Genomic DNA, 26884 nt, shown 5'->3' with positions numbered 1-26884 from the left:
ATGATCTTAATTACAGTCAGCTTCCTTCATTATGGAACACAATGTTTGACATTCTACATTGAATTAAACAAGAAATTCAGACTTGAAATCACTGCCTCCATATTAAATTATCTGAAGCATAATGATTACATTAAACCTTACTGTGTAGTCTCAGGCAAAAAGATTGTTGGTAAGGAATGTAGCATCAGCCCTACCATTTCAACTGAAAGATCTAGATAATGACAGCTTATAAAATTGACTCACCCCAAAGTAACAACAAGTTTAATATCAACTTGGCAAAAAATAATCTTAACATCAAAAAGACTTTTTTTTTTTTTTTTTTTTTTTTTTTTTTGAGAGGAAAAGTGAGCAAGTATTCTTTAATGGGCATGGAGTTTCATTTTGAGATAATGATAAAGGTCTGGATTTCAGTGGTGATAATAATTATACAACAATGTGAATACACTCAATGCTATGGGGTGATGCATTTCAAAATGGTTAACATGGCAAACCTTATGTTATATATATTTTACCCCATTAAAAACATTGTCATTATTTTTTTTTTTTTAATTTTTTTTATTGGTTGTTCACAACATTACAAAGCTCTTGACATATCATATTTCATACATTAGATTGAAGTGGGTTATGAACTCCCAATTTTACCCCAAATGCAGATTGCAGAATCACATCGGTTATACATCCACAGTTTTACATAATGCCCAATTAGTAATTGTTGTATTTTGCTACCTTTCCTATCCCGTACTATCCCCCCTCCCCACCCCTCCCTTCTTCTCTCTCTACCCCATCTACTGTAATTCATTACTCTCCTTGTTTATTTTCCCATTCCCCTCACAACCTCTTATATGTAATTTTGTATAGCAATGAGGGTCTCCCTTCATTTCCATGCAATTTCCCTTTTCTCTCCCTTTCCCTCCCATCTCATGACTCTGTTAAATGTTAGTCTTTTCTTCCTGCTCTTCCTCCTTGCTCTGTTCATGGTTGCTCTCATTATATCAAAGAAGACATTTGGTATTTGTTTTTTAGGGATTGACTAGCTTCACTAAGCATAATCTGCTCTAGTGCCATCCATTTCCCTGCAAATTCTATGATTTTGTCATTTTTTATTGCTGCATAGTACTCCATTGTGTAAAGATGCCACATTTTTTTTATCCATTCATCTATTGAAGGGCATCTGGGTTGGTTCCACAGTCTAGCTATTGTGAATTGTGCTGCTATGAACATCGATGTGGCAGTATCCCTGTAGTATGCTCTTTTAAGGTCTTCAGGGAATAGTCCGAGAAGGGCAATAGCAGGGTCAAATGGTGGTTCCATTCTCAGCTTTCCCAGGAATCTCCAAACTGCTTTCCAAATTGGCCGCACCAATTTGCAGTCCCACCAGCAATGTACAAGAGTACCCTTTTCTCCACATCCTCGCCAGCATTTGTTGTTGTTTGACTTCATAGTGGCTGCCAATCTTACTGGAGTGAGATGGTATCTTAGGGTGGTTTTGATTTGCATTTCTCTGACTTCTAGAGATGGTGAGCATTTTTTCATGTACTTGTTGATTGATTGTATGTCCTCCTCTGAGAAGTGTCTGTTCAGATCCTTGGCCCATTTGTTGATTGGGTTATTTGTTATCTTATTGTCTAATTTTTTGAGTTCTTTGTATACTCTGGATATTAGGGCTCTATCTGAAGTGTGAGGAGTAAAAATTTGTTCCCAGGATGTAGGCTCCCTATTTACCTCTCTTATTGTTTCTCTTGCTGAGAAAAAACTTTTTAGTTTAAGTAAGTCCCATTTGTTGATTCTTGTTATTAACTCTTGTGCTATGGGTGTTCTATTAAGGAATTTGGAGCCCGACCCCACAATATGTAGATCGGAGCCAACTTTTTCTTCTATCAGACGCAGAGTCTCTGATTTGATATCAAGCTCCTTGATCCATTTAGAGTTAACTTTAGTGCATGGCGAGAGGAAGGGATTCAGTTTCATTTTGTTGCATATGGATTTCCAGTTTTCCCAACACCATTTGTTGAAGATGCTATCCTTCCTCCATTGCATGCTTTTAGCCCCTTTATCAAATATAAGATAGTTGTAACTTTGTGGATTAGTCTCTGTGTCCTCTATTCTATACCATTGGTCCACTCGCCTGTTTTGGTACCAGTACCATGCTGTTTTTGTCACTATTGCTCTGTAATATAGTTTGAAATCTGGTATCGCTATACCGCCTGATTCACACTTCCTGCTTAAAATTGCTTTTGCTATTCTGGGTCTTTTATTTTTCCATATGAATTTCATGATTGCTTTATCTATTTCTACAAGAAATGCCATTGGGATTTTGATTGGCATTGCATTAAACCTATAGAGAACTTTTGGTAATATCGCCATTTTGATAATGTTAGTTCTGCCTATCCATGAACAGGGTATATTTTTCCATCTTCTAAGATCTTCTTCTACTTCTCTTTTTAGGGTTCTGTAGTTTTCATTGTATAAATCTTTCACCTCTTTTGTTAGGTTGATTCCCAAGTATTTTATTTTTTTGGAGGATATTGTGAATGGGGTAGTTTTCCTCATTTCCGTTTCAGAGGTTTTGTCGCTGATATACAGAAATGCCTTTGATTTATGCGTGTTGATTTTATATCCTGCCACTTTGCTGAATTCATTTATTAGTTCTAGTAGTTTCTTTGTAGACCCTTTTGGGTCTTCTAAGTATAGTATCATGTCATCTGCAAATAGTGATAATTTAAGTTCTTCTTTTCCTATTTTTATGCCTTTAATTTCTTTCGTCTGTCTAATTGCTCTGGCCAGTGTTTCGAGAACTATATTGAATAGAAGTGGTGATAGAGGGCATCCCTGTCTTGTTCCAGATTTTAGAGGGAATGCCTTCAACTTTTGTCCATTCAGAATGATGCTAGCCTGAGGCTTAGCATAGATAGCTTTTACAATGTCAAGGTACATTCCTGTTATCCCTAGTTTTTCAAGTGTTTTGAACATAAAGGGATGCTGTACTTTGTCGAATGCTTTCTCTGCGTCTATTGAGATGATCATATGGTTCTTATCTTTAAGTCTATTGATGTGGTGAATAACATTTATTGATTTCCGTATATTGAACCAGCCTTGCATACCAGGGATGAATCCTACTTGATCATGGTGCACAATTTTTTTGATGTGTTTTTGTATTCGATTCGCCAGAATTTTATTGAGGATTTTTGCATCTAGGTTCATTAGAGATATTGGTCTGTAGTTTTCTTTCTTTGAGGAGAAAGTTGTAAAGCAATCATCTTTTGAATGTCAAAACAGGTAGTAAAGAGGTAATACATAAAAGAGGTAACATTCTTGGGGGTTTTGGGGGGTGGGGTGGGGTGGGTTCTTTTTTGTCTTTTTTAGAACTGGGGTTCGATTCCAGGATTTTGCAAATGCAAGGCAGACACTTTGCCACTGAGCTACATCCCAACCCAACATTCTTAATGTATAAAGAAAAATTTTAATTGTAATAATCAAAGCAGAATACATGAGAGGAACAGACAATATGAGCAAGCGCGTGAGCGTGCACACACACACACACACACACACATTTTAAAAATACCCGTTAAACATATAAAAAGATACTCAACTTTATTTTTAATAAAAACATAAATTAAAGCTACTATTGGAGAGTCTTAGGGGAAATAGATACTTATTAATCACTGGTGGGAATAGAAAAATGGTACAGTTCCTTTGGAGGGGAATTGAGCATTCTCTAACAACATATAAGTACATATTTTTTCCTTAGCAATCCCATTCCTGAGAATTTACTCTGAAGATGCACCCCCAAAATACAGGAAAAAGAGGGGAAAACATATGCATATACACAAGATTCTCTGTTTAGGTGTTTTTTATAATGATAAAAAGTTAGAAATAATGTAACTGCCAAATGAAGATTGACTGAATAAACATAGGATGCTGTGGAAAATAATTCAGAAAATCTCCCTGAACTAATGAGTGATTTTTCAAATTATTGTTAGCAGAATTTATCAAGGTAGTTCACATTAGCAGATTAAGGGGAAAGATTTCATAAAGTTGTCAACAATGCAGAAAAAGTTTTCAGTTAAATTTGAAATACAGCCTTGATTTTAAACAATTCTTGGCAAAGAACAGAAAAACATCCTTAACTTGATAAAACATGGCTACATGACATTTACAGCCCAAAATCATTTAATGATGAATTTGAATAAAACAAGATTATCTATTACTTCTTTTCATCAGCATTGTTTTGGAAGCCCTAGCTACTGCACTAGGATAAGAAAATGAAATATAAAAGGGGGGATGTTCTTTATTTGCATATTTATGAATATATAGAGAATATATGCAAAAACCTATTCATAACTCATTAATAAGATAATGCGGTTCCTGGATATAAAATCTGTACAGACAAATCAATTCTATCTCAAACAAGTAATAGTTGCTTAGAAAATGAACTATCATAATATTTATAGTAGTATTAAATAATATCAAGGACCTTATTATAAATTCAACAAAATAAATATAAGAATTTTATGTAGAAAATAAACCTTTGTTGAAAAAATAAAAGAATATCAAAAGAAAATGAAACTGGAGCCATCTTGAAATTAGAGAAAAAGATGGAAGAGTGACTTAATAATTGTTATGGTTTGTGAAATGTTGAATTATACATTCTCTCTTACTTTTTTCATTTCTCTCAGTTGAATTGTTTATGAGAATGCATTTTATAAAAACAGTGAAGTCATTATTCTTTTTTTCATTTGTTCATAATAGTTATTCTTGACATTAGATTCATTTGGACTAATTATAAATGCATGGAATATAATTTGCTCCAGTTCAGTCCCTTCACCCTCCTCATCCTCCTTCCCACTGTTCCCTTTCATCCACTTTACTGATCTATTTATTTACATTTTTTAAAATTAGTATCTTATAGATATTCAAAATGATGAGTTTCATTATAGTATATTCACATATGTGCATTGGAAAGTTAGTTTGGGTTCATTCCACAGTTTTTCCCTACCCACTCCCCATTCCCTTTTTTTTCTTTTATTGATTTTATTTTTTTTAATACACGACAATGGACAATTCTTATTACACATATAGAGCACAATTTTTTTATCTTTGTATAAAGTATGTTCACGCCAATTCACGTTATTCATGTACTTGTTTTTTTTTGCATTACAATTCTTATTACACATATATACCACAATTTTTCGTATCTCTCTATATAAAGTAGGTTGACACCCAATTTGTGTCTTCAGACATGTTCTTTGGATAATGATGTCCATCACATTCATTAGGAGGCTAATCCCCTGCCTCCTTCCTTTCCCTCACTCCCCTCTTCCCTATCTAGAATCCATCTATTCATCCCATGCTCCTCCTCCCTACCCTATTATGAGTCAGCCTCCTTATATCAGAGAAAACATTTGGCATTTGTTTTGGGGGGATTGACTAACTTCACTTAGCATTATCTTCTCCAATGCCATCCATTTACCTGCAAATGCCATGATTTTATTCTCTTTTAAAAACATTCATAGTGTATATATGCCACATTTTTTAAAATCCATTCATCCACTTAAGGGCATGTAGGTTGGCTCCACAGTTTAGCTATTGTGAATTGTGCTGCTATAAACATTGATGTGGCTGTGTCCCTGTAGTATGTTGTTTTTAAGTCCTTTGGGTATAGTCCAAGGAGAGGAATAGCTTGGTCAAATGGTGGTTCCATTCCCAGATTTTCAAAGAATCTCCATACTGCTTTCCAGATTGGCTGCACCAATTTGCAGTCCCACCAGCAATGTATGAGTGTGCCTTTTTCCCCACATCCTCTCCAATACTTATTGTTGTTTGTCTTCATAATAGCTGCCATTCTGACTGGAGTTGTATCTTAGTTTTGATTTGCATTTCTCTGATTGCTAGAGATTTTGAAAATTTTTTCATATATTTGTTGATTGATTGTATATCCTCTTCTGAGAAGTGTTTGTTCAAGTCCTTGGCCCATTTTTTGATTGGGTTACTTGTTTTTTCAGTGCTTAGCTTTTGAGTTCTTTATATACCCTAGAGATTAGTGCTCTATCTGATGTGTGAGGGGTAAAAATTTTCTCCCAGGATGTAGGCTCTCTGTTCACCTCACGGATTGTTTTCTTTTGCTGACAAAAAAACTTTTTAGTTTGAATCCATCCCATTTATTGATTCCTGGTTTTAATTCTTGTGCCATAGGGGTCTTATTAAGGAAGTTGTGGTCTAACCCACATGATGAAGTTTAGGGCCTACTTTTTTCTTCTATTAGACGAAGAGTCTCTGGCTTAATTCCTAGGTCCTTGATCCATTTTGAGTTAAGTTTTGTGCATGGTGAGAGTTATGAGTTTAATTTCATTTTGTTGCATATGGATTTCCAGTTTTCCCAGCACCATTTGTTGAAAATGCTATCTTTTCTCCAGTGCATGTTTTTGGCACCTTTGTCTAAAATAAGATGATTGTAATTTTGTGGGTTAGTCTCTGTGTCCTCTATTCTGTACCATTGGCCTACCAGTCTGTTTTAGTGCTGAAACCATGCTGTTTTTGTTACTATTTCTGTGTAGTATAGTTTAAGGTCTCATATAGCAATACTCCCTGCTTCACTCTTCCTGCTAAGGATTTCTTTAGCTATTCTTGGTCTCTTATTTTTCCAGATGAATTTCATGATTGCTTTTTCTATTTCTATGAGGAATGCCATTGAGATTTTGATTGGAATTGCATTAAATCTATATAGCACTTTTGGTAGTATGGTCATTTTGATAATATTAATTCTGCCTATCCAAGAGCAAGGTCGATCTTTCCAGAAATAGTAAATGAATTCAGCAAAGGAGCAGGATATAAATCAATACCCATAAATCAAAGGCATTTCTGTATATCAGTGACAAAGCCTCTGAGAAGGAAATGAGGAAAACTACTCCATTCACAATAACCTCAAAAAAAATGATACTTGAGAATCAATGAAAGAAGTCAAAGATCTATACAATGAAAACTACAGAACCCTAAAGAGAGAAATCAAAGAAGATCTTAGAAGATGGAAAGATCTACACATTCCCTTCTTAAAAGGAGAAAGGGAGGAGGAGGGAGAGAGAGAGGGGGAAGGTGGGCAGGGTCAGATCAGAATATGATAGCCCAAAGGGTGAGGTTTTGGCCTGCTGAGAACTTCTAACTGAAGGAGATTGGAATCCCAAAAGCAACCTCAGCAGCAAAGCCTCTGCTCTCCTCCTGCCCTCCTGTCCATTCACCCTTCTCTCCCAAAGCCAGTCATAAAACCTAGAAAGTGCTCTCTCTCTCTCTTTCTCTTTCTCTTTCCTTCCCTCCCTGCTATTCCCTTACTGTCCCCCTACCCTCCCTTACCCCTCCCTTACAAACCCTCATTCCAGACAGGACCTGCCTTAGGTCCAGAAGGAAAGAAAGCTATACAGAGAGGCCAAGAAGAATCTGACCAGACAGGGCTTGCTGGGACCCTGGCAGCCTTTTACCATTAGCTCACACCCCCTTTTCCAGTCATTTCTACATGGCCATACATTCTTCATGGAACATAAACAAAAAAACAGGAGTTTTCCCTGGATCTGTAGGTCTTTATTTCTGAAGGCTTTTAGGTCAAATAAAATTCTATTAAATAATTGTTATGATTTTTAAAATGTAAAGATATATACTAGTTCATAAATTAGAAGAAGCAGTTTATAAGATAGACTCTTTCTGAAACTCATCTGAATTTTTATTGCAGTTCCTGGACCTTTTATACAGCTGTAGAATTAAGATACTGTATTAGTGGTAAGAGGATAAACAGTCCGGTAAGACAGAATAGAAAACTCAGGAAGTGATTGCCACATGATTTATGATTGAGGTGGGACTGCAGATCAGTGGTGGAAAATGTCAGTCTTTTTAATGAGTAGTGCTGAGACAATTGAGTATTTATGTGAAATTGAATAAAATTAAAGCTCCTACTATACACCGTAGTCAATAATTCTATGTGACATATAGAATTAAGTGTGAATGGCAAAACTATGCTTTCAAGATAATACCTTTATGATTTTGGAGTGGGGTAAGTTTTCTTAAATATGACATAAAAAGCACTGATTGTAAAGGAAGATATTAAGAAATTTGAATATTACTAGCAGTAAGTATTTATCATAATCAGAAGACACCATGGCAGAGAAAAGTCATTCTTAACATTCAAAACTAACACTTGGTGTTAGAAGTTAGCAATGGTTGCTATCTTTTGGAAGAGTGAATTGGACAGGGTGGGGGGAAGGACACTCCCAGGAGGCTGATCATATCTTTCCTAGATCTGATACTAGTTATACAGGTGTATTCACTTTGTGGAAGTTCAGCAAACTGTACTAACAATTTGTGCATTTTAAAATGTATATGCTCTACTTCAACAAAAAGTCTTTATAAAGGAAAACTACTAAGAAGCTATTTGTAAAACATTTGTCCAGCAAAATAATAGAGACCTCCTACAGCTCAATAAGATAGACATCTCAATAGAAAATCGAGCAAAATAATTGAACACACTTCAGAAAAGAGGAAATCATACATTTGATTTATTCTAAAAGGTGCTCAACCTTATTAATCTTCAGAGGAATGCAAATTAAAATGATTGATCTCTTTATACCAAAATTGGCTAACATGAAGAATCTGAGAAAACAGTACCTAGTGAGGATGTGGAGCAATGGGAACACTACTGCACTTGGGCTAGGAATAAAAGTTGGCACAACCACCTTGGGAAATGGATTGTCATTACATAGTAGGTATGGAGGTAACATGCCAGGTGACTTAGTGATTCCCCTGTTTCAGAAATGGGTGCTTATGGGCACTAGAAGATGTTAGAAGAGTATTTATAATAGCCTGTTAACTATATCCAAACACTTGAAGTAATTCAAATGTCTATCAACACAAGAATGTGTACATAAACTGTAGCATATTTATACAGCCATGTACTACATAATAGAATGAACTTTTCTGCAGAAAAATTCATATATGATATACATACATATGAATATGTATGTATATATATAAATATAAATGTATACATATTCACATTTTTCATAAAATTTCAGAAGTGTTTCTTAGCTTTCTGAAGTTCATCCCAGATGTCCAGGTACAAGCCCCTCTTCTAAAAGTACCCTCATTTGTCAATCAAAGAAGATGCATAAAAGGTATTATGTATATATTTAATGATATCAGCCTGAGCCCATTTAGGTTTGTTAATGCAACAGTGGAATGCAGCCTCCAGGCCTTCCTATTATTGCATTTGTCTGTATTGTCTTCATATTTGTTTAAATTAGAAAGTAATACATTTTTAACAGCACTGTTGAGGTACAATTTGCATTTCATAACATTTCCCTTCTGTAAGTATAAAATTCATCGATTTTTGACACCTCTATAGAGTTTTGCATCTGCCATCACTATACAAGTTCAGAACATTCCCATCACCTCCCAAAATTTCCTCAAGCCACATTTGCCATCAATCAAATGTGTATTTTCAAATGTAGTGTGTTGATTACTTCATGTATTTCAAATAACTCATCATTAAAAGTAGCATAACACATTGTTGAATACAAACTTGAAAAACATCAACCAAAATCTTTTGTTAAGTGTATTTTGAGGTTCTGTATACATACTTGATTAAAATCAGCTTATTTGCATCTGTTCTCTATTGGTAGTTTCAAAAAAGGGAACATACTGAACAGTTGATTTCTTCCTTCATATGTTCTTGGTGGGTGAATGTTGTCATGTTGTTCTGGGTGGGTTTTAGTTTTAAAAATTTTAGTTGGTTTTGGAAAAAATGTTCAGTTATACAAATGGCCATTTTATATGTCAGTCTGTATAGTACTAATTTCTGAGGGAATAAATCATACAAAATAGAATGAAGAATAGAAGTTAGACTATATAGTTAAATTAAAACATAAATATCAAATTGTAAATTATTTTCTTTATTAGGAGTAACTAAAGAGAAGAATGTATTGATCAACTGTGATATTAAATGTCTCAGACTTTAGAACAGTATAACAAGTATTTTAAAAGCTTTTCTTGTCTTTGTTCTACCACTTCATATTAAGATGCTGAATATAATATAGAAGTACATATTGAATATAAATATTATGTGAGCATATTATACTATTAGGTATCATTGGGCTTCCTCAAGTGATGTTTTTAACATACTTTTATTATACATACTATATACTATTATTATAGAAATTATTATTTCTGCTTAAAGGTGATTGTATGGTTGGGAAATGCAGATATATTATGTGTAAATTTAAATATTTTTCTAAAAATGTATAACATCAGATGTTCATGAATTTTGGAAATAAAAATACATAATGCCTAGCTAGTTCCTAAGAGGTAGGCTATATCTTCTGTTTGTCAAAGTATTTACTCTGCATTATTGGTGGAGCTAACTTTTATTGAGGTTTCTCTGTTGCCAGGTACTTTATTACCAAGGTTGCCATCAGAACCGGGAATGACATTACTCACTATCAGGATTGAGAAAATTGGTCTGAAAGACGCTGGACAGTGTATCGATCCCTATATTACAGTTAGTGTAAAGGGTAAATAACTGGCAAATTGCATTATGTTTTTTCTCATAGGGGACAAAGTTTTTGACAGGGGATGATCTTGTATATGTGACAACTTACTTTAATGCATTCTATAATGAGGCAAAATCCTAGAAGAGATCATAACAGAACATAGTTCGAAAGACTTACAAAAAATATTTCCTACTTATACACTCACTTTTGCTTTTGAGTTTGTATAGATTTTTGCTCTTCAGATTCCATCTAACGTGCAGACTAAACATACACATTGTCCTTAAAAGCAGCTACAGCCTTCAGGATGTAGATTAACAATAGCACCCCTCACCTTCTCCTACCCAGTCTATATTCATTTCTCTCCACAAAGCCCCATGTCCTGTTTTCCCATCTCTCCTGCTTCAACCCCTTCTTCTTCCTGTGCTACTGAGGTATCTACTTAGGTGAGTCCTACAGAGGCAGATGAAAATCAGGGGACAGGGAAGTAGGGTGCGTCCATAACATCCATGCTCTGAAAGCAATCCCGTGGGATGATGATGTGATTAAGGAATAAATTATACCATTTTACAGAAATAACTATAGTTAGTACAAACGGCTTATTTTAATCTATAGTTTTGCACCAAAGGAACAGATTGGTGCTGAAATTAAATGGAGGAACTTTTATCAATTGACCACAAAGAAAAACATTTATTTAAAGAACAGAATCCACAGCACTAATACTGGTACACTTTTAAATTCCGATGTTACCAGTTATCAAATATATAGTATACTGGAAAATATTTACATTGTTTGATAGGCCATTTGTAAAACTGCATACTCATTCAGAAAGTATACTTAAAACACAAAAATATTTAATGATGTTGTAAATGTTAAATTACCTTTGCATATGTTAAACTGAAATATTTTTATGTAAATATTTTTTAATTATTAAATGTACTAAATTGTTTTTGAGCTTTTTGAGACACATAAATGAATAACACATAAACACTGAGGAGTTATTAAATGAGTCCATGTTGCATTTGACTAAACTGAGATTTTAAAAACCAGAAAATTAAAACTATATATAACGTACCATCTGGTTGTTGTAAATTCAGGGTATGTTTTAAACAGTATAACCAGAATTTAGATAATATATATGAAAAATTATTCATTAACAAAAGGGTTTTTGTTGGCTGTTCTCATCCATTTTTGGTTCTTAACAGGGAAATTATGATAAGGTTAGGTTTAAAGGCTTTTCTAAATAAGTCATACTTGATCAAATTAGAAATTGGTGGCAGAGCTCCATTGTGGCAAATTAAATACTCCAGATTTTTTTTTTTTGCATAGAAAAATATAGTGGGCTATTCCCTAAGAAAAACATGTTTGTTCTTTTTACCACTTCACTATGAAGATCAAGTTTTGTCCACTTGGCCATGTAAAGGCTTCCTTGTCCCCTTCATGAGGTCTCCTATCCAGTCTATATTCATTTCTCTCCACATACCCCATGAACTTCAACAACTGTCACATACTTGATCACACCAAATAGGAATCTCTTAACCTGAGAATCTCCTCTCAGCTCTTTCCATGCCTCTTTAGGAACTGTAACCTTTGCAGTTTCTATATTTTCCGTCTGTATATGTGAATGCTCATAAGCAGAAACTTTTCTCCAGATCTGAGTGGCATAGATTTAACTCCTGTGCAAGATACTCCTGTGGCTTCAAGAAAAGAAGATACATATGTTCATTTTAATGTGGACATTGAGCTCCAGAAGCATATTGAAAAATTAACCAAAGGTTTGTAATTATCAGTTTCTGACTTCTTAAGGACACAGTACTTATCTGGGTTTGTGTTCATAGTGTACTTAACACAAGATCTTATGTCACATAGTTATGAATATTGACTTAAAGTCAAATCAATTTTTTTAAAATATGAGAATTAGCAGTTGCATTATCTAGTTGTGTAATAATGTGGTTAAATATATTATTTGATAGGGAAGTTTTTCTCATAATACAGAGTTAAGGAAGCAGGTTCCCTAATAATTACCTTAAGTCCTTTTAGGAACCTAATGATTACTTTCTAACAGTTAAATTATTTTTTTTCTTTCAATAAGATGCATTGGGTAAAAAGATAGTATAACTGGCAGTTAGTTTGTAAGAATATGGAAAGGACAATCTGGGCGTGGTTGTTTCAGGAGGGAGAGAAATGATATAAGGTAGAAATTTTTTTAAAGGAACTCTTAAATTTCTATTCTATCTAATATAGGTGCTTATTGAAACCATTTTTATAGGTACTGCTGATACTTAAGTAACTTCTGTTTTTCTTGTGGTATTTAATATTTTATATTCTTTGGTAGTTTATGATTCTACCTGTGTACATAACTTACATTCTTGCTATACAATTTTGTTGTACTTTGTAGAATTAAATGATATGGAGAAATGTCACTCAGACATGCTAGTACCAGAGCTTGGAGTGACAGCCACAGTGAGTTATCAACAGTTGTGTCATCAGACTGTTTGACACGTTACTTTGTAAAATCATAGGCTTCTGGTGACACATAAGAAATGTGTGGTCTCTGGCTTATGTTGTTTGTTTTAATTCCTTAGGTGCAGCTATCTTCTTTGAATTCAAACACTATAAGCTTACAAAAAGGTTTACCAGCACCAAATGTTTTGCTTTCATGGGGATGAATGAGATTAAACCTGGGCCAACTGTAATAGAACTGTAAGTGATATACATATAGGATTCATACTGTTCTAATGGTTACTAGTTCATGTTTCTTCTTAGTCCCTCTTATCGAGAATGTAACATTGGAGTAGATCAATCATCAAAGTATTTAAAATCTATTGTGGTTACAGATACAAGAAACCCACTGACTTTAAAAGAAATTGCAGTTATTGACCAAGAAACCACTTTATCTTCATCTACATCAAACTTTGCACAAGGAATGATTCTGACATGAGTAATGTCTAATTTCTGTGAATTTTACCACTCAGTAGAAACCATCATAGCTCTGTGTAGCATATTCATCCTTCAGGAGGCAGGAAGTGAGCCGTACCTATAGGACAGTGAGTCCATTGCAAAGCTGTACCACAGAACTAAAGTCCAGCACCTCATTGTTATGACTCCTTTGGATACAGGTTTATTGTAGATTTTGAAACTTGTTTTTACTTTCCTATTAATTGTGCAATTAATAGTCTGTTTCCTAATTTACCACTGTTCCTACCCTGCTTCCTGGAACAATACTGCTGTGGTAGGTATGCTCATCTTCAAACTTAATACAGCAATAAGAATGTGCTAGGATTTACATATTTGCTCACTTTTGCTCCAATATGGTCTTTTGATTTGAATTAACTTCAAACTTTTGAATTGAAGTGGGTAGGATAGTACCAGATTGCTTTGAAAGGAAATTGGATTAGTTATGGTCTGTCTTATAGGCTGTTCCTTAGAGCTGGCCTAAATTCACCCTCATCTGATAGTTCTACTTAGAAATAGTGTGCCTTGATCAGATCAATATCCTATATGGGAGTGTTCCCCAGATTGTAGCTGTGATTTTTTTTTTCCAGATGACCAGATTGTTTTTCTGAAAGTGAGCACATTTTTAGTCATGTTGATTAGTTGTTCTACATCACATTGCTATTGTTTCTAGGGTTAACATTAATGATTCTAGGGTTAACATTAAAACCATCTCTCTCAGAATAATTACAAATTTTGGGGTGGGTTTACGTCTTCTAAATCATGTCATCTAAAAAATTGAGTCAGATGCTAATGAGATACTTTAGGAACAACTGCTGTTTTTCTGACAACTGATTGTGAAACCTTAAAACCTGCATACCTTGTCTTTATAAAGTGATGAGTATGTGTTGAGAGCCACAGCCAAAGGGGCCCCAGCAAACTTCCAGCTGCCAGCAAGCTTCAGACTGCCAGCTGATGATTGGCTCACAGTGGCCCCAGCAACATCTAGCTGATTGGCTCCTCTGCGGTGATGTTCATTGGGCTGTTTCCCTGCCCTTCAGACTGCCAGCTGATGATTGGCTCACAGCGGCCCCAGCAACATCTAGTTGATTGGCTCCTCCACGGAGCTGCTCATTGGGTGACTTCTTTGGCTCTGCCCACGCAACCCAGCCAATCGGCCTCAAGAGCAGGAGGATTGTGGGAGGCTGAGAGGCTGGTGTGGGGGTGAGAGGCTTGTGGAAGCCGGTGGTGGCAGTTGGGCTCTGAGGGTTTTTTCCCTGAGGAGCTGTTTTGTTTGGCGTTTGTAGTTCTAAAAATAAAGTTAGTTTCTTTTTGACAAGTGGCTCCTGATTTGTGCCAAGCCAGACTTCAGCAAGTATGAAAAATCTGGAAAGATATTTTATTTTTTTTAATATAGGTAGATATGACTGCCATTTATTTCCTATTTAGATATATTGACATTCATATAAAAATATGCAGGTCATTAGCCTATTATAATTTCACTATTTACATTACTTTTAACTTGATGAGACATAAATAAAACTTTCATAGTACACAAGGTGCATATTTGATACACAGAACATAAAGATTTGTGAGGAGCTTTTTTGTGGGTTACATGTAGAACCCACGTATTTTAATATTCACTATTTTAAATGAACAATGCATGAAGGGAATGCAATACTTGGCCTATTTTTAAACTAGTGTAAACCCTAATCATACCATCCGTTTGCTTTTTAAAACAAATAACAGTTGTTTTAGCCCTTGCACTTCAAGAGATCTAGTCTTTAATTTTTCAGTTGTCTGTTAGGTCAGTTTTGTTTACTAGACTCATAAAACTATATGAGCCTGAAAGAATTATCAACCAAATTTAGTCTTTTCTTTCATCTGGATTGGGTTAATTTCACAAGTGCAAAAATAGTTCAGTCTACAGTAGTTCTAGGAAATGAAGAATTTGCCTTAATAAAATGTTCACTCAACTGAAACTCTGAGTAGTCAAAATTTCCAGACTGTAAACTTCTCAAGAGAAGGGCCTCATCTTCTCCATGTCATGTAAACTTTCCAAGGTGCTTGGCAGCAGTCTGTACCCTGTGGAGTACTCAGTACCTTTTTGTTTGATGTTACTGATGTTTGATGTTGCTCCCTTAAAATCTGCTATTAAAATGTAGCAAAACGGATACATTGTTCTTTCTGTTCTCTCATACTATAAAACATGTATATCAAAGTGATAATTTAAAAAAAAACAAACTTTTTTTTTTTTGGTTGTAGATGGACACAGTACCTTTATATTTATATGTGGTGCTGAGGATCAAACCCAGTGCCTCACATGCAACCCCAGCCCCTCAAAGTGATAATTTATATGAAGAAACATTTAGCATCCTTCACATAAGAATGCTTTTTTTAACCTCTATTTATTTATGTGGTGCTGAGGATTAAACCCAGGGCCTTGCCTGTGCTAGGCAAGTACTCTACCACTGAGCCACAACCCCAGCTTCCACCAAAGAATGGGGTTATATGAAAAAAAAAAGAGGATGCTTTGTATGAATGTCTTTCATCAGCATTAAACAAACTTAAATTGAACATTGTCATCAGCTTAGCTTTAATTCAGACCTGAATGACCAAACCTCCCCCCCCAAAAAAAAGGTGATTTTATCTTGAAGCAGTTAACACAAAGCAATCTGTATCTCACAAATTAGTTGTTTAAATTTACTTTCTAGTGTGGGAGGAGATGAGTTACTGGACAATAATTACAACTATAGCAATAATACTTTCAGGTTGAAACACTACTGCTTCACAAATGAAATGATTTTAGTAACTAAATTCAAACACAACTTGCTGGAGAGGACTTCTAAAACTTTTGAGATACAAAAGTATACTTGAATCAAGGGACAGTATTCTCTACACAACCTGTATATGGGCAGCTACCTTGGGCTTTGCTACAGAAGTGGTACAATCAATCAGATGGATGTAAGGAGAGGCAACTATGGGTGGGTTCAGAACTGCTCAGATAAACTACGTAGAAAGCATTATAACTTACTAATAGAATAAATACAAAAAAGGCTTTAGAGGGAAAACTACTGTTGCTTTGAATAAAATAATAAATCTGCCTTTTCTTGAAAATCTATCTTCCTAGCTGACATCACCTTTATTTAAATGCTATTTTAAAATTAGAAGTTAAGTAACTTCAGCATTGCCTTGTGTCCTGTAGAGGTTGAAAGATACATTCAAAATGTGTTTGTGACTTAAATTTTATTTTACATGGTTAAAAATGGCATAAGCTATTATATGGTTTTCCTCTTACACACAGCTGCTGCTTCTAATATTAAATGGAGGTTATGTAGATAGAATTTGAGTCCTTTAGGAAGAATTCATTTTTATTCTGAGTTATCTTCAGTAGTTTAGAGATTTTGTTTCACAGAGATTTTGTTTCACACTGAAGCTTTTGCCCCTATTTTGAGAATACTTAGGGGACATAAAAAAACAATGATATGTTATGTTCTAGGTTTCAACAATCCTATTACTTTCTAGAATTTAAAAGAATGGAAGAATATGGTCTAGCAGTAAACAAAAGTATCAGGCTTTTATAATTTTATTTAAATCTTAAACCTCTTAAAATGTACTGTTAAAATTGCCGTAATTAAAATTACAGTTCTGGAGAGCTAGTTCTTAGAAACATTGTTTTAAAGACAGGAGTTACAGATCCAGGACTTGCTTTAATTGTTTTTTAAATAAAATATGTTTGAGTATCTATCAAAAAAAAAGAATTTAATTCAGCCCGTAGTTGCTGAGTAAAGACATTATAAACCTTGGAGTTTCATTCATTCTTAGAGGATTATACTTTTCTAATTTTTTTATCATATTCCTTGAAAATCAGTGGGAAGGTATGGGAAAGAGAAGAGTGTGTTGTGTACATTTTTAAAAAGAAATTTCCTTATTTTTTATAGACACAACATACCACCTTATATTTTACTGTTACAATGCAATAATGGCAAAAGCAGTAGCTCTTGCTACTAATGTAAACTCATTCTCAGAAAAGCATTCTCACATGGACAGTGGTTAGAAAAAAGTACATGAATGTGCTACAAAAATAGAGCCACAAGACTTCTCACAAGTAAAAGAAATCCTCTGTAGAAGTCCACAGTTGACCAAGGTCCAGCCTCCTTAACAGTGAGCAACAGGGAATATGCTGCCAAGTCACTATCTTCAGTTCTGAGAGTGCGTTTACATGCTTCCCCAATGGCACAAAATCTCATGACGATCCAATGAATCAACAGACACTTGGGAAATATTAATAAACAATTTTTATGAACTATTACAACAAAGAACTTCAGCAAGAAGGAAAATGATGTTTATGATCTTTGAGTAAACATTTTTAGCCCAACAGTCTCTGCGACCAGATATTGAAAGAGAAAAAAAAAATCAAGCTTATAAAACACCATTTCTCTGTTATCAACTGGAATACACTAATAATAGGATAATGGAAATACATGTTCTTAAAGAATTTCCACAGGAAATGTCCATAATTATGACATTCTAAATCATTTAGCAATTGTATATGCTACATTAACTAAAACAAAGGTATTCCTTATTGCACATTTTTAAATTGGAAGGATACTCTAGCTTAAGTGGGGGATATTTAGGGGGAAAATATTTTGGCTCAAAATGTATACTGCACCAAGGCAGCTTCATTCTGAAAACATAAACCATTTAAAATAAACTTTTATATTTTGAAGCCAATAATCCTTTAACTCTGATTAAGTGTCAGAGGTTAATTTTATGGGCCCTGTTTTTAAGGCCTGTGAACAGCCCTCACTACTCTTGAGAATTAGGTGGAGTTTCATCTTTAAAGCCTGAAGGCATTAAGTCTTTTGCAGCAGGTGGTGGCCCATAGTCTTGGGGACCATGAGTTGGAGGTGGTAATGGGGCACCAGGAATGAAGTACTCTCTTGGGCCAAATGAGCCTAAAGGTCTAAATGGTGCTGGTGCAGGTCCTGGAAAAAAATCACGAGGGTCAAAAGGCAAATCCCATTTTCCAGGTGTAACACCTGGTGCATATTCTCTGAAGCCTATTGGTGGACGCATACCAGGACCTGGAAAATAAAAAGGAAGTTATGTAAATACCAGAATTTTCTGAACTAGGGTGATTTCAAGTATGTTAATATAGTCTTTAATTTCTCCCAAGCCTAGAACATCAGCTGGTGAACATCCTGACTTGCCAGATGAGGCAAACTGAGATGGAACAAGTTTAGGTTATAGCCTTTGACCAACCAGCCATGAAGCAACATATTAAGGATTTAACATGGCTCTACCTAGCTCCAGGCTTGTCTTTTTTCTTTCCCTACTATATAATTGCAGAATTATTTCTATCTCACAAGAGCTCCATTTATATTTGGAAGTATTACCATGACAAGATGATAGATTATGAAATAAGAACTTTACTACATCAAAGAAATTTTGATAAAAGGAAATCTCACTATCTATTACTGTATCCATTAAAAATTCATGAAGTATTTCAGCATGGACTTTACACATGCCATCAGAATCAAGGTGCACGCATGCCCTCCTGGAAAAGGCCTTCCACAGCCACCTAATTAAACCAGGAACATTTATTAGGTAACTGTTAAATCCTCTTTAACACTTCCCTCTGACTTTTTTCAAGGTAAGGAGGGTTTGACTTTTCCTTTTCTATATTCTATAACCTACTGCTTATGCTTCCATTATGGGTGATTACAAACTTTATGTTATAGGATTTTCATATCTGTGACAAAATTTTAAGTTATGGCATGCGTCTCATCCACCTTTCCATCTATTGCAGTGCATATCAACAGATTTTCAACAAACATCTGCAGAAGTAATATTTCTGGCTTTTCTGTATATAGCCCCTTATCCTTGTCTATGAGAGATAGCTATTGCCTATCTCAGTATAAGATTATGTAGTGTCCCATATGTCCCAGAAAACTGGAGGAAAAGTTAAAATGTACTCAGCTTTATCCTTTCATTGTTAAGACCCGAGATAGCAACCAACTGTTTTAGCAAGCAATAGAAGTGGAAGATGAATGTGATTTATAAGTCAATCACTACTGTTCAGATCATCATACCAAATGGTGGAGGAATTGGCCGAGGCCCAAAAGGCCCACCGAGCTGAAGTGGCGGTCCATACCAAATGGGAGGTGGTGGAGGCCGTCCCATCGGGGGTCCCATGAAGGGTACCCCTGAGAAAGGAGGGGGCCCTTTCATAGCCATATGAACCTGCAATTTAAGATTTGAAAGCAGTTAAAAGTTTTAAAATTCCTATGTATTAAGAAAAAGTACCAATACCTATAAAAGCTAAAACCCAAAACCTGTCCAGAGAACACCATCAGTGCAACAAAACTCTACCCACCCCTCCTGTGTATTCCCACTGACAGCTTACAGAAGTTGGAAGGATGCCACAAGAGGGAGCAGTTTGTTACTGATTATATCTGCACAGGAAAGGGAAAGGCAAGAGGACTGGCAGGGGTTATTAACAGAGGTGATTTCTGACCAGTATGTCATGCTGTATTCACTACAATCTATTTCAAAGGGAGTCCCCCCATCCCCATCACTTCCCTTTCATCACAATAGCTCATTACTTCCATATTAAGAATGAACAGAATAAAATGAAAAATCCATTCTCTACTCATGTAATAATAGCTACTATTCTACTATATCTTCAGTAAGTCTTTCATATATTATTCAACCTCTGAGATCTTTAAGTAGACTGTCTTGTTTTAAATAAGAGGGAACAAAAGCAAACGGGATATCATAATTTGTTGAAGGCCACACTGCATATTAAAGAACTCAATCCCAGGTTTGCCTCCAAGCCATGCTTTTCCCACCTCTATTCCTCTCTAACAATGGGTCTTTGCTCTCTTTTAAATCTTCTACTACAAAGGGGTTTGGGGTCTTATCTAAGATGCCCTTAGATTTCTCCAGAGATGTATATTCCTGGAATATATATACACTGGAACTTGAGAAGTATTTTCCATCACAGTGCTATATACACAAATTAGGAAGACAAGCCTTTAATATTTACTTTCATTTACTGTACACCATTTGAGATATTGATTTATCATTTCCTATGAGTAGTGGGTTTGAAACTAAACAATTAAAATTTATTTTATTATAGAGCTGCAGAAGACCTACTAGATATAATAGCAACACAGTTACAGGAGAATACACTTATGTGAACAAATGAGACCATTTCTTGGGAGTGGCTCAAGAGGTCATTTCAGATGATCATTGTTTCACAGAAAATCTGATACCAATCTAATTCAAATCACTCAAAATAGGGTTTGCACAAATGGAGGAATTCTTAAATAACATTCTTCCAAACAAAAATAAAAATGATGAATTATATAATTTATAATGAATTTACTTTGCCTTAGAACATTCAACACAAAACACCATATAAAGTTAGAGTGATAACTTTTCACATTCTGTAGTTCATTATAGTTGTACACACTTAAGCAACATTCCCAAGTTAAAGAGAAAAGTAAGCTCAATATTGCATGCAGTTTAAAGCAAACAAGATCAGTGTCATGCTCTGAATATCCTTCCCATAAATGCACAGAATAAAACCCAATTCAGTTCTCAACCTCTAAGTACTTACTCCAACTGGATGCTCAGTCAAAGAAGTAAGGGTGGAGACTGAGGGGGTCTCAGGTTCTTGGGGAACAGTTTGCTTTTTAAAAAACAAATGGGATAGTACAAATAGAACACAAAGAAGGATAAAGCAAAGAGCAAGTACTGTAGGAAAGCTACATGTTCCTGCATGACCACATGATTCACAGTAACTACAGAACTTACCTTGCCCTCATTCGTCACCTTAGCTGGAGAAGAACTTCTGGAGCTGCTGTTCATGTGAGCTGGACCACATCCTGAGTCTGTTAGAGATCAAAGAATGGATTCAGACTATTCTAACATGAAAAGAATAAAAATCCTCCATCCACAATTACAGATTCTTTGAAATTACTTGGTCCCTTTACCAGAGGCAACGGGTTTCCCAGATGCCTCAGAAGACCAGTACGAGGTAAAGGTCCATCCATTGACCTTGGGAAAGAAACATCAGAGCCCTTGTATGTATTTTTTAGAAGAAATAAACCACTGGTGGACAGGTCAGGGTTCAACAATAACTAGAAAGCAACATGAAAAATGGGTTGCCCAGGGGTTGGTGTCATAGCTCAGTTGTAGAGTGTTTGCCTAGCATGTGTGAGGCACTGGGTTTGATTCTCAGCACACATTTAAAAAATAAATAAAGATATCATGTCCATCTACAATTAAAAATATTTTTTAAATGGGTTGCCCAATACGTAAATCACAATTTATGAAGAGACTTAAGTAAAATAAAGAACTGCCTTGGGTTGATAGAACAGGAGATTAATAAGTACTGGTCCTAAACTTTAAGCTATAGACTTAAAGTATGTGTAGGCTGGCTTTTCTTTAGTCTGTATAACCTGACTTCCAATCTTACCAAGACTACAGTCCTATTTAGAATTTGAAATAAGATTCAGTATTTCATGTTGGAAATATGAATGCTACATAAAGTTTAAGGCTACTTTTATAATATTTGGGAAAGGAACACCATAGAGATTTAATTTAAAGATAAAGGTTTACACTTTGCAGTGTAAAATTTAAAAGAAAAAAACAATACAGGGACCTCCAGGGGAAAAAAAAATGTTTTCTATTCTAGAACAGATTTTCCAGAAAACATTCACTAAGATAAAGTAAGAAACTATCTTCTATATATTGTACAGGCCCAAATTCAATGTTTTCATTAGAATATTCAAAAGGGGAAAAAAAAACCTTGAAGCAGTTTACTATAAAGCAACATGTGAATGCTCACCAAATCCGTTTCTAGGCATATCTTTTTGATTAAGAGTAGCAGAAGGAGGTCTCCCAGCTGGCTCTGCTGTCAGTGGAGGGGAACATTCTCCACCACTCATGGGGGATGGACCAAAAGAGCCATTATGGCTCAGTGGACCTAAAGACCTTACTACTTTAAGGCAGCCTTCTCCCTGACACCAACCCTCACCTCCTGCTTTAGCAAATCATTCAGATTATTTCATAACCATTACACACAGAAATAAAAAGTAATTTACATACATTCTGCACCAAGAAATAAAATAGCTCCTTTTACAAAGTGCCCCCTACCTCTCTGAGGAGGATTTTGTAAATCTGGTCTTCCCAGCATAGGTTTTACAATCCCGGGTTCATCTTGACGCACTGCGATCTTTTGGGTCATTTCCAATAGTCTTGAATATTGAGAAAGAATGGACTGAATTATGAAACAGCAATCTATTCCTTCATAGATAATATCTAGCATAACCTTAAAACACTATAAAACATATAGGAAGATACCAAATCACATACTTCTGTCTCAAATTAGCAACTTCCCTTTTCTCTTCAGCTATAGCTCTTTCTGCAGAACGAGCTTTGAGCTATTAAAGAGAAAATATTCAAATTCAGTAGCAGTAGGCTATGCACAAAATAAAGAAAAGGGGGAAAAAATCTTACCCAATTATCATGAGCTTTCTTCTCATGCATAGCAATCTGAAAAAGACAATACATTAAAAAATATGTTTTTAGGGACTCATTATAATAGCCTATAATTGTCTGTATTAGATATCAAGAAATTCTGCAACTACAGGACAGTATTAATTACTACCTGGTTTTTAAACGAGTGCTTGGTTTTCTGTAATGCTTCTTCCATCTCTTCAATTCTCCGCCTAAGAATTACAACAATTGAATAACATTTGAAACATTTCTGACCATTTTCCCTTTATTCCATCAGCTATACTTTTAAAGACTTTATCATACATAAGAAAAACATTTCTATAGTTATATGAATCCAGTGTGATCAAAACTAATACTACAGGCCAGGTGCAATGCCACATGCCAGTAATCCCAATGATTAGGAAGCTGAGGCAGGAGGATCACAAGTTCGAGGTCAGTCTCAGCAATTAAGTGGGAACCTATGCAACTGAGACCCTGTCTCAAAGTAAAAAAAAAAAAAGGTCTAAGGATGTAGCTTAGTAGTAAAGCACCAAAAATAAATAAATAAATAAATAAAATAAAATAAAGACCCAATACTAATAACTTCTTTATCATTTAATTGCTAGAGATTCTGAATGATAAATTATAATTTCCTTAACTGTTCATCAGTGTGTTCTCAAGTAATTCTGCTAGAAATATCTTCCTCCTTAAAACTTTTTTTCTTTTTTTCAAATTATATCCATAAAAGATTTCCAAGGTCTATCAAATGCCACACTTTTGTGGGTCTTGATACATCACACAGCAAACTGATTTCTTAAAGAATTACTACAACATACAAAACCCCCAGAACTGTTTGCATTGACCAAGTTCCCTATGGTCTTGCCCATTGGGTATAAGTAAATTTTTGTTAACATTTTTCATTTGTAAAGTTGAAATTTATTTTTTCTCCTGTGTGAATTGAATGTATTCATATCCTCTCGTTATTTATACTTCCATGCTATTTTCTTCTATCTGCATAATGTAAAAAAAGATTAAAAAAGAAAGCCACCACTAGTTTATTAGACATTGACACCCTCCTTTAGAAACTGAACTCACTTGTAATTTTTAACTTCCTGTACAGCGGAAACCACCTTTTCATCTGCAGCTGACAGCTGCTGCTCTTTTTCTAGTCTCTCATATTCTTCTTGGCTCACTTTCCTAAAATAAAGCCAGTTATCAAATCAAAAGTTTCTCTCTGTGAATATCACTTCCCACAATTCTATAAAATGCTTAGGCACATAAAATAGGAATTCAAACCTGCAATTTCGTAAATCAAACTCTGGCAAATCACTTACATTTTCTAATTTTTCCTCTTAATTCTCTATTTACCAGTAAATAAAATAAATGTGAAAACAACATGTGCCCCAAGGGCAAGTCTCCTGTGTGTAAGATAATAAAAACTCACTTTACTTCAATGTGGAAGATCAGGACTGATAAACCTAACATAATTAAACATATTAGGATAAAGCAAGGGATAATTCTTTTCTCGTTTCTGCCATGGGTAGGACACTAAGTATATCTTTGTCATGGAGGAACTCTTTTCTCAATCCAAGACTGGTACCATAATAAAGATATAGTCAATCAAAGAAAAAATCTTCTAGAATATGTCTTTTAGCTATGCAATTAGCCACAGAACATTTTTCACACTTTAGATATATATTTCAAAAGAATTGCAATTAAGCAAAAAGACAAATCTGAGTTTTGATAATGTCTGTCAACCAGAAAAAGAAGCCAAACTGACCCACGATCAGAGTATTATCTACTGACAAGTTTTAACTCTGATCATGAAACTCAAGATGTTCATCTACTGAGACAAAGGTAGCCACATTTAATGATTTTAAAAATACTATTTTCTGCTATCCTTGTACTACTTTAGCCATAGTTCCAATTCAAAAGATAATTAACTTGAAACTTAATTTTCCATAAATCAGAAGAACTATAGTAAAAAAGGATTATTGATACCAAATAGAAAAAGGGGATTATATATTCTTATATAGCTTCTCATTTAATTCTTCAGCAAGTATTTTATGAGTGGCTATAATATACTAGTTACCTTGTAAGATGCTAAAGAATAAAAGAGCTCACTGTTTCAGGTATAAATGACGCCTAAAGGAATATAATAATTTTCCCCACTGGCTTAAGAAGGAATATGGAGAAAACTGAATCTTGAAGGACAGAGAGAATTTTGTTTCCAATTACCAAAGAGTTAGTCTGAGAGCACTAAGAACAATCAAAACATCTTTATAAGAATATAAAATTGTGTTTGAAAGGATACAAGCTAAAAAGGCAGTGAAGATATATGTATGTGTCCAAGATCCATTAGAAAAAGGAATCTCAGAATTACAAGTAAAGCTGGCACTTTAAGGTACTTTTCTCCTAGGTTTACCCACATATTGAAGATAACACAAAGATATAATGAGTCTAAACTAAGCCTTCATCAAATTCCTGGGCTTAGAGGAAAAAAGAAGTGTTTGGGGCTACAAATAAAGGGACCCTTAATAAAAGCCCTAGCCTTTGAGTTTAGATTAGAAAGTACTGCACACTTAAGTGATGAACAGGCAAAAAATCCAAAAGGAACAATACTGAAACATTGAAAAGACAAGTCATTTTTGAATTATCTTAATTGCTGACTAAGTTTGAAGTGACAATCTTACTCAAGTAACCTCAACACTTTTCTATAAGAAGATAACTTCATCTTAGTCCTCAAATTTCATGTATAATTATCACAACAATGTTAGCCAATCAAAACTGACCAGGCACTCCATAAGACAAAATTCTGTGAGAAAAAATCCCACAGAAAAGGAAACCACCTAATGGGGTTAACCGCACATGTTTTAAAATCACTGTGCTTTATATAGTCAAAAAAGTAAAGTCAAGATTATGAATTTCAGGTCTGGGAATATAGTTTAGTTGGTAGAGTGCTGCCTTGCATGCACAAGGCTCTGAGTTCAAACCCCAGCACCACAAAAGAGGAAAAAAAAGATTATGAATTTTGTCAAAGGATTAGAAACTATAAAACCAAGAAATAGTTGGGTGTGGTGACCTACATACAGTCAAAGATACTTGGAGGCAGAGGCAGAATGATGAGATTTAAGATAGCTTGGAAAGCAGTAAGACACTAGTCCCTTATGAGAAAGAGCAAGGAGTCTGGGGAGGTAGCTCAATAGTAGAGCACATGGCTCAAGGTCCTGGGTTTGAGCTGTAGTACTGAAATAGGACTGGGGTTGTGGCTCAGTGGTGAAGCACATGCCCCACATGTGTGGGGCACTGGGATCAGTCCTCAACACCACATAAAATAAATAAAATATTGTGTCGGGCTGGGGATGTGGCTCAAGCAGTAAGGCACTCGTCTGGCATGTGTGCAGCCCGGGTTCAATCCTCAGCACCACATACAAACAAAGATGTTGTGTCCGCCAAAAACTAAAAAATAAATATTAAAATTATCTTTCTCTCTCTCTTAAAAAAAATCCTATAAAAAATAAAATAAAATATTATGTCCATCTACAACTAAAATAATATTTTAAACCCTGAACTTTTTAAAATCCTAAACTCAATGAATGATTTTAACATCAGATTTGGGAAGTAAAATAAATCCTACCGCTTTTAAGACAGGTCAGAAGAAAATATCCAGAAGAAGTAAATCCAGAATGTAGGAGGCAGGGGAAATCAAATTCTAATATGCATTATTATAATCAGAAGAGAGAATGAGGTAAAATCAACATTTAGAAAAAGACTCGAAAATTCAAGAAATGTTTAATGGTCCCAAGCAACATAACTGCAAGAGGAAAAAGTGGGTGGGGTGGGGAAAACTACACCTAGGCACTTCCCAATACAACTGTTAAAAAAAGAGAGAAATGACTACAGGAACTAGGGGAGGG

General features: G+C 35.0%; 1 protein-coding gene across 1 annotated transcript in view; it reads right to left on the bottom strand.

Moving 5' to 3' along the window:
• Positions 1-17737: 17737 nt before the first annotated feature.
• Positions 17738-26884, bottom strand: part of LOC144372805 (transport and Golgi organization protein 1 homolog) — a 173988-nt gene continuing 164841 nt past the window's right edge. The window contains exons 26-33 of the mRNA XM_078036047.1: positions 24063-24164; positions 23140-23200; positions 22989-23024; positions 22845-22912; positions 22626-22726; positions 21282-21358; positions 19553-19703; positions 17738-18544 (exon numbers count right to left, since the gene is read on the bottom strand). Of these exons, the coding sequence (XP_077892173.1) occupies positions 18267-18544; positions 19553-19703; positions 21282-21358; positions 22626-22726; positions 22845-22912; positions 22989-23024; positions 23140-23200; positions 24063-24164 (874 nt within the window). The 3' untranslated portion in view covers positions 17738-18266. The remainder of the gene's footprint in view (positions 18545-19552; positions 19704-21281; positions 21359-22625; positions 22727-22844; positions 22913-22988; positions 23025-23139; positions 23201-24062; positions 24165-26884) is intronic.

Source organism: Ictidomys tridecemlineatus, unplaced genomic scaffold (assembly GCF_052094955.1).
Source record: "Ictidomys tridecemlineatus isolate mIctTri1 unplaced genomic scaffold, mIctTri1.hap1 Scaffold_164, whole genome shotgun sequence".
Lineage (NCBI taxonomy): Eukaryota > Metazoa > Chordata > Mammalia > Rodentia > Sciuridae > Ictidomys > Ictidomys tridecemlineatus.
The sequence above is the reverse complement of the archived record's forward strand: the minus strand, read 5'-3'. Positions and strand labels throughout refer to the sequence as shown.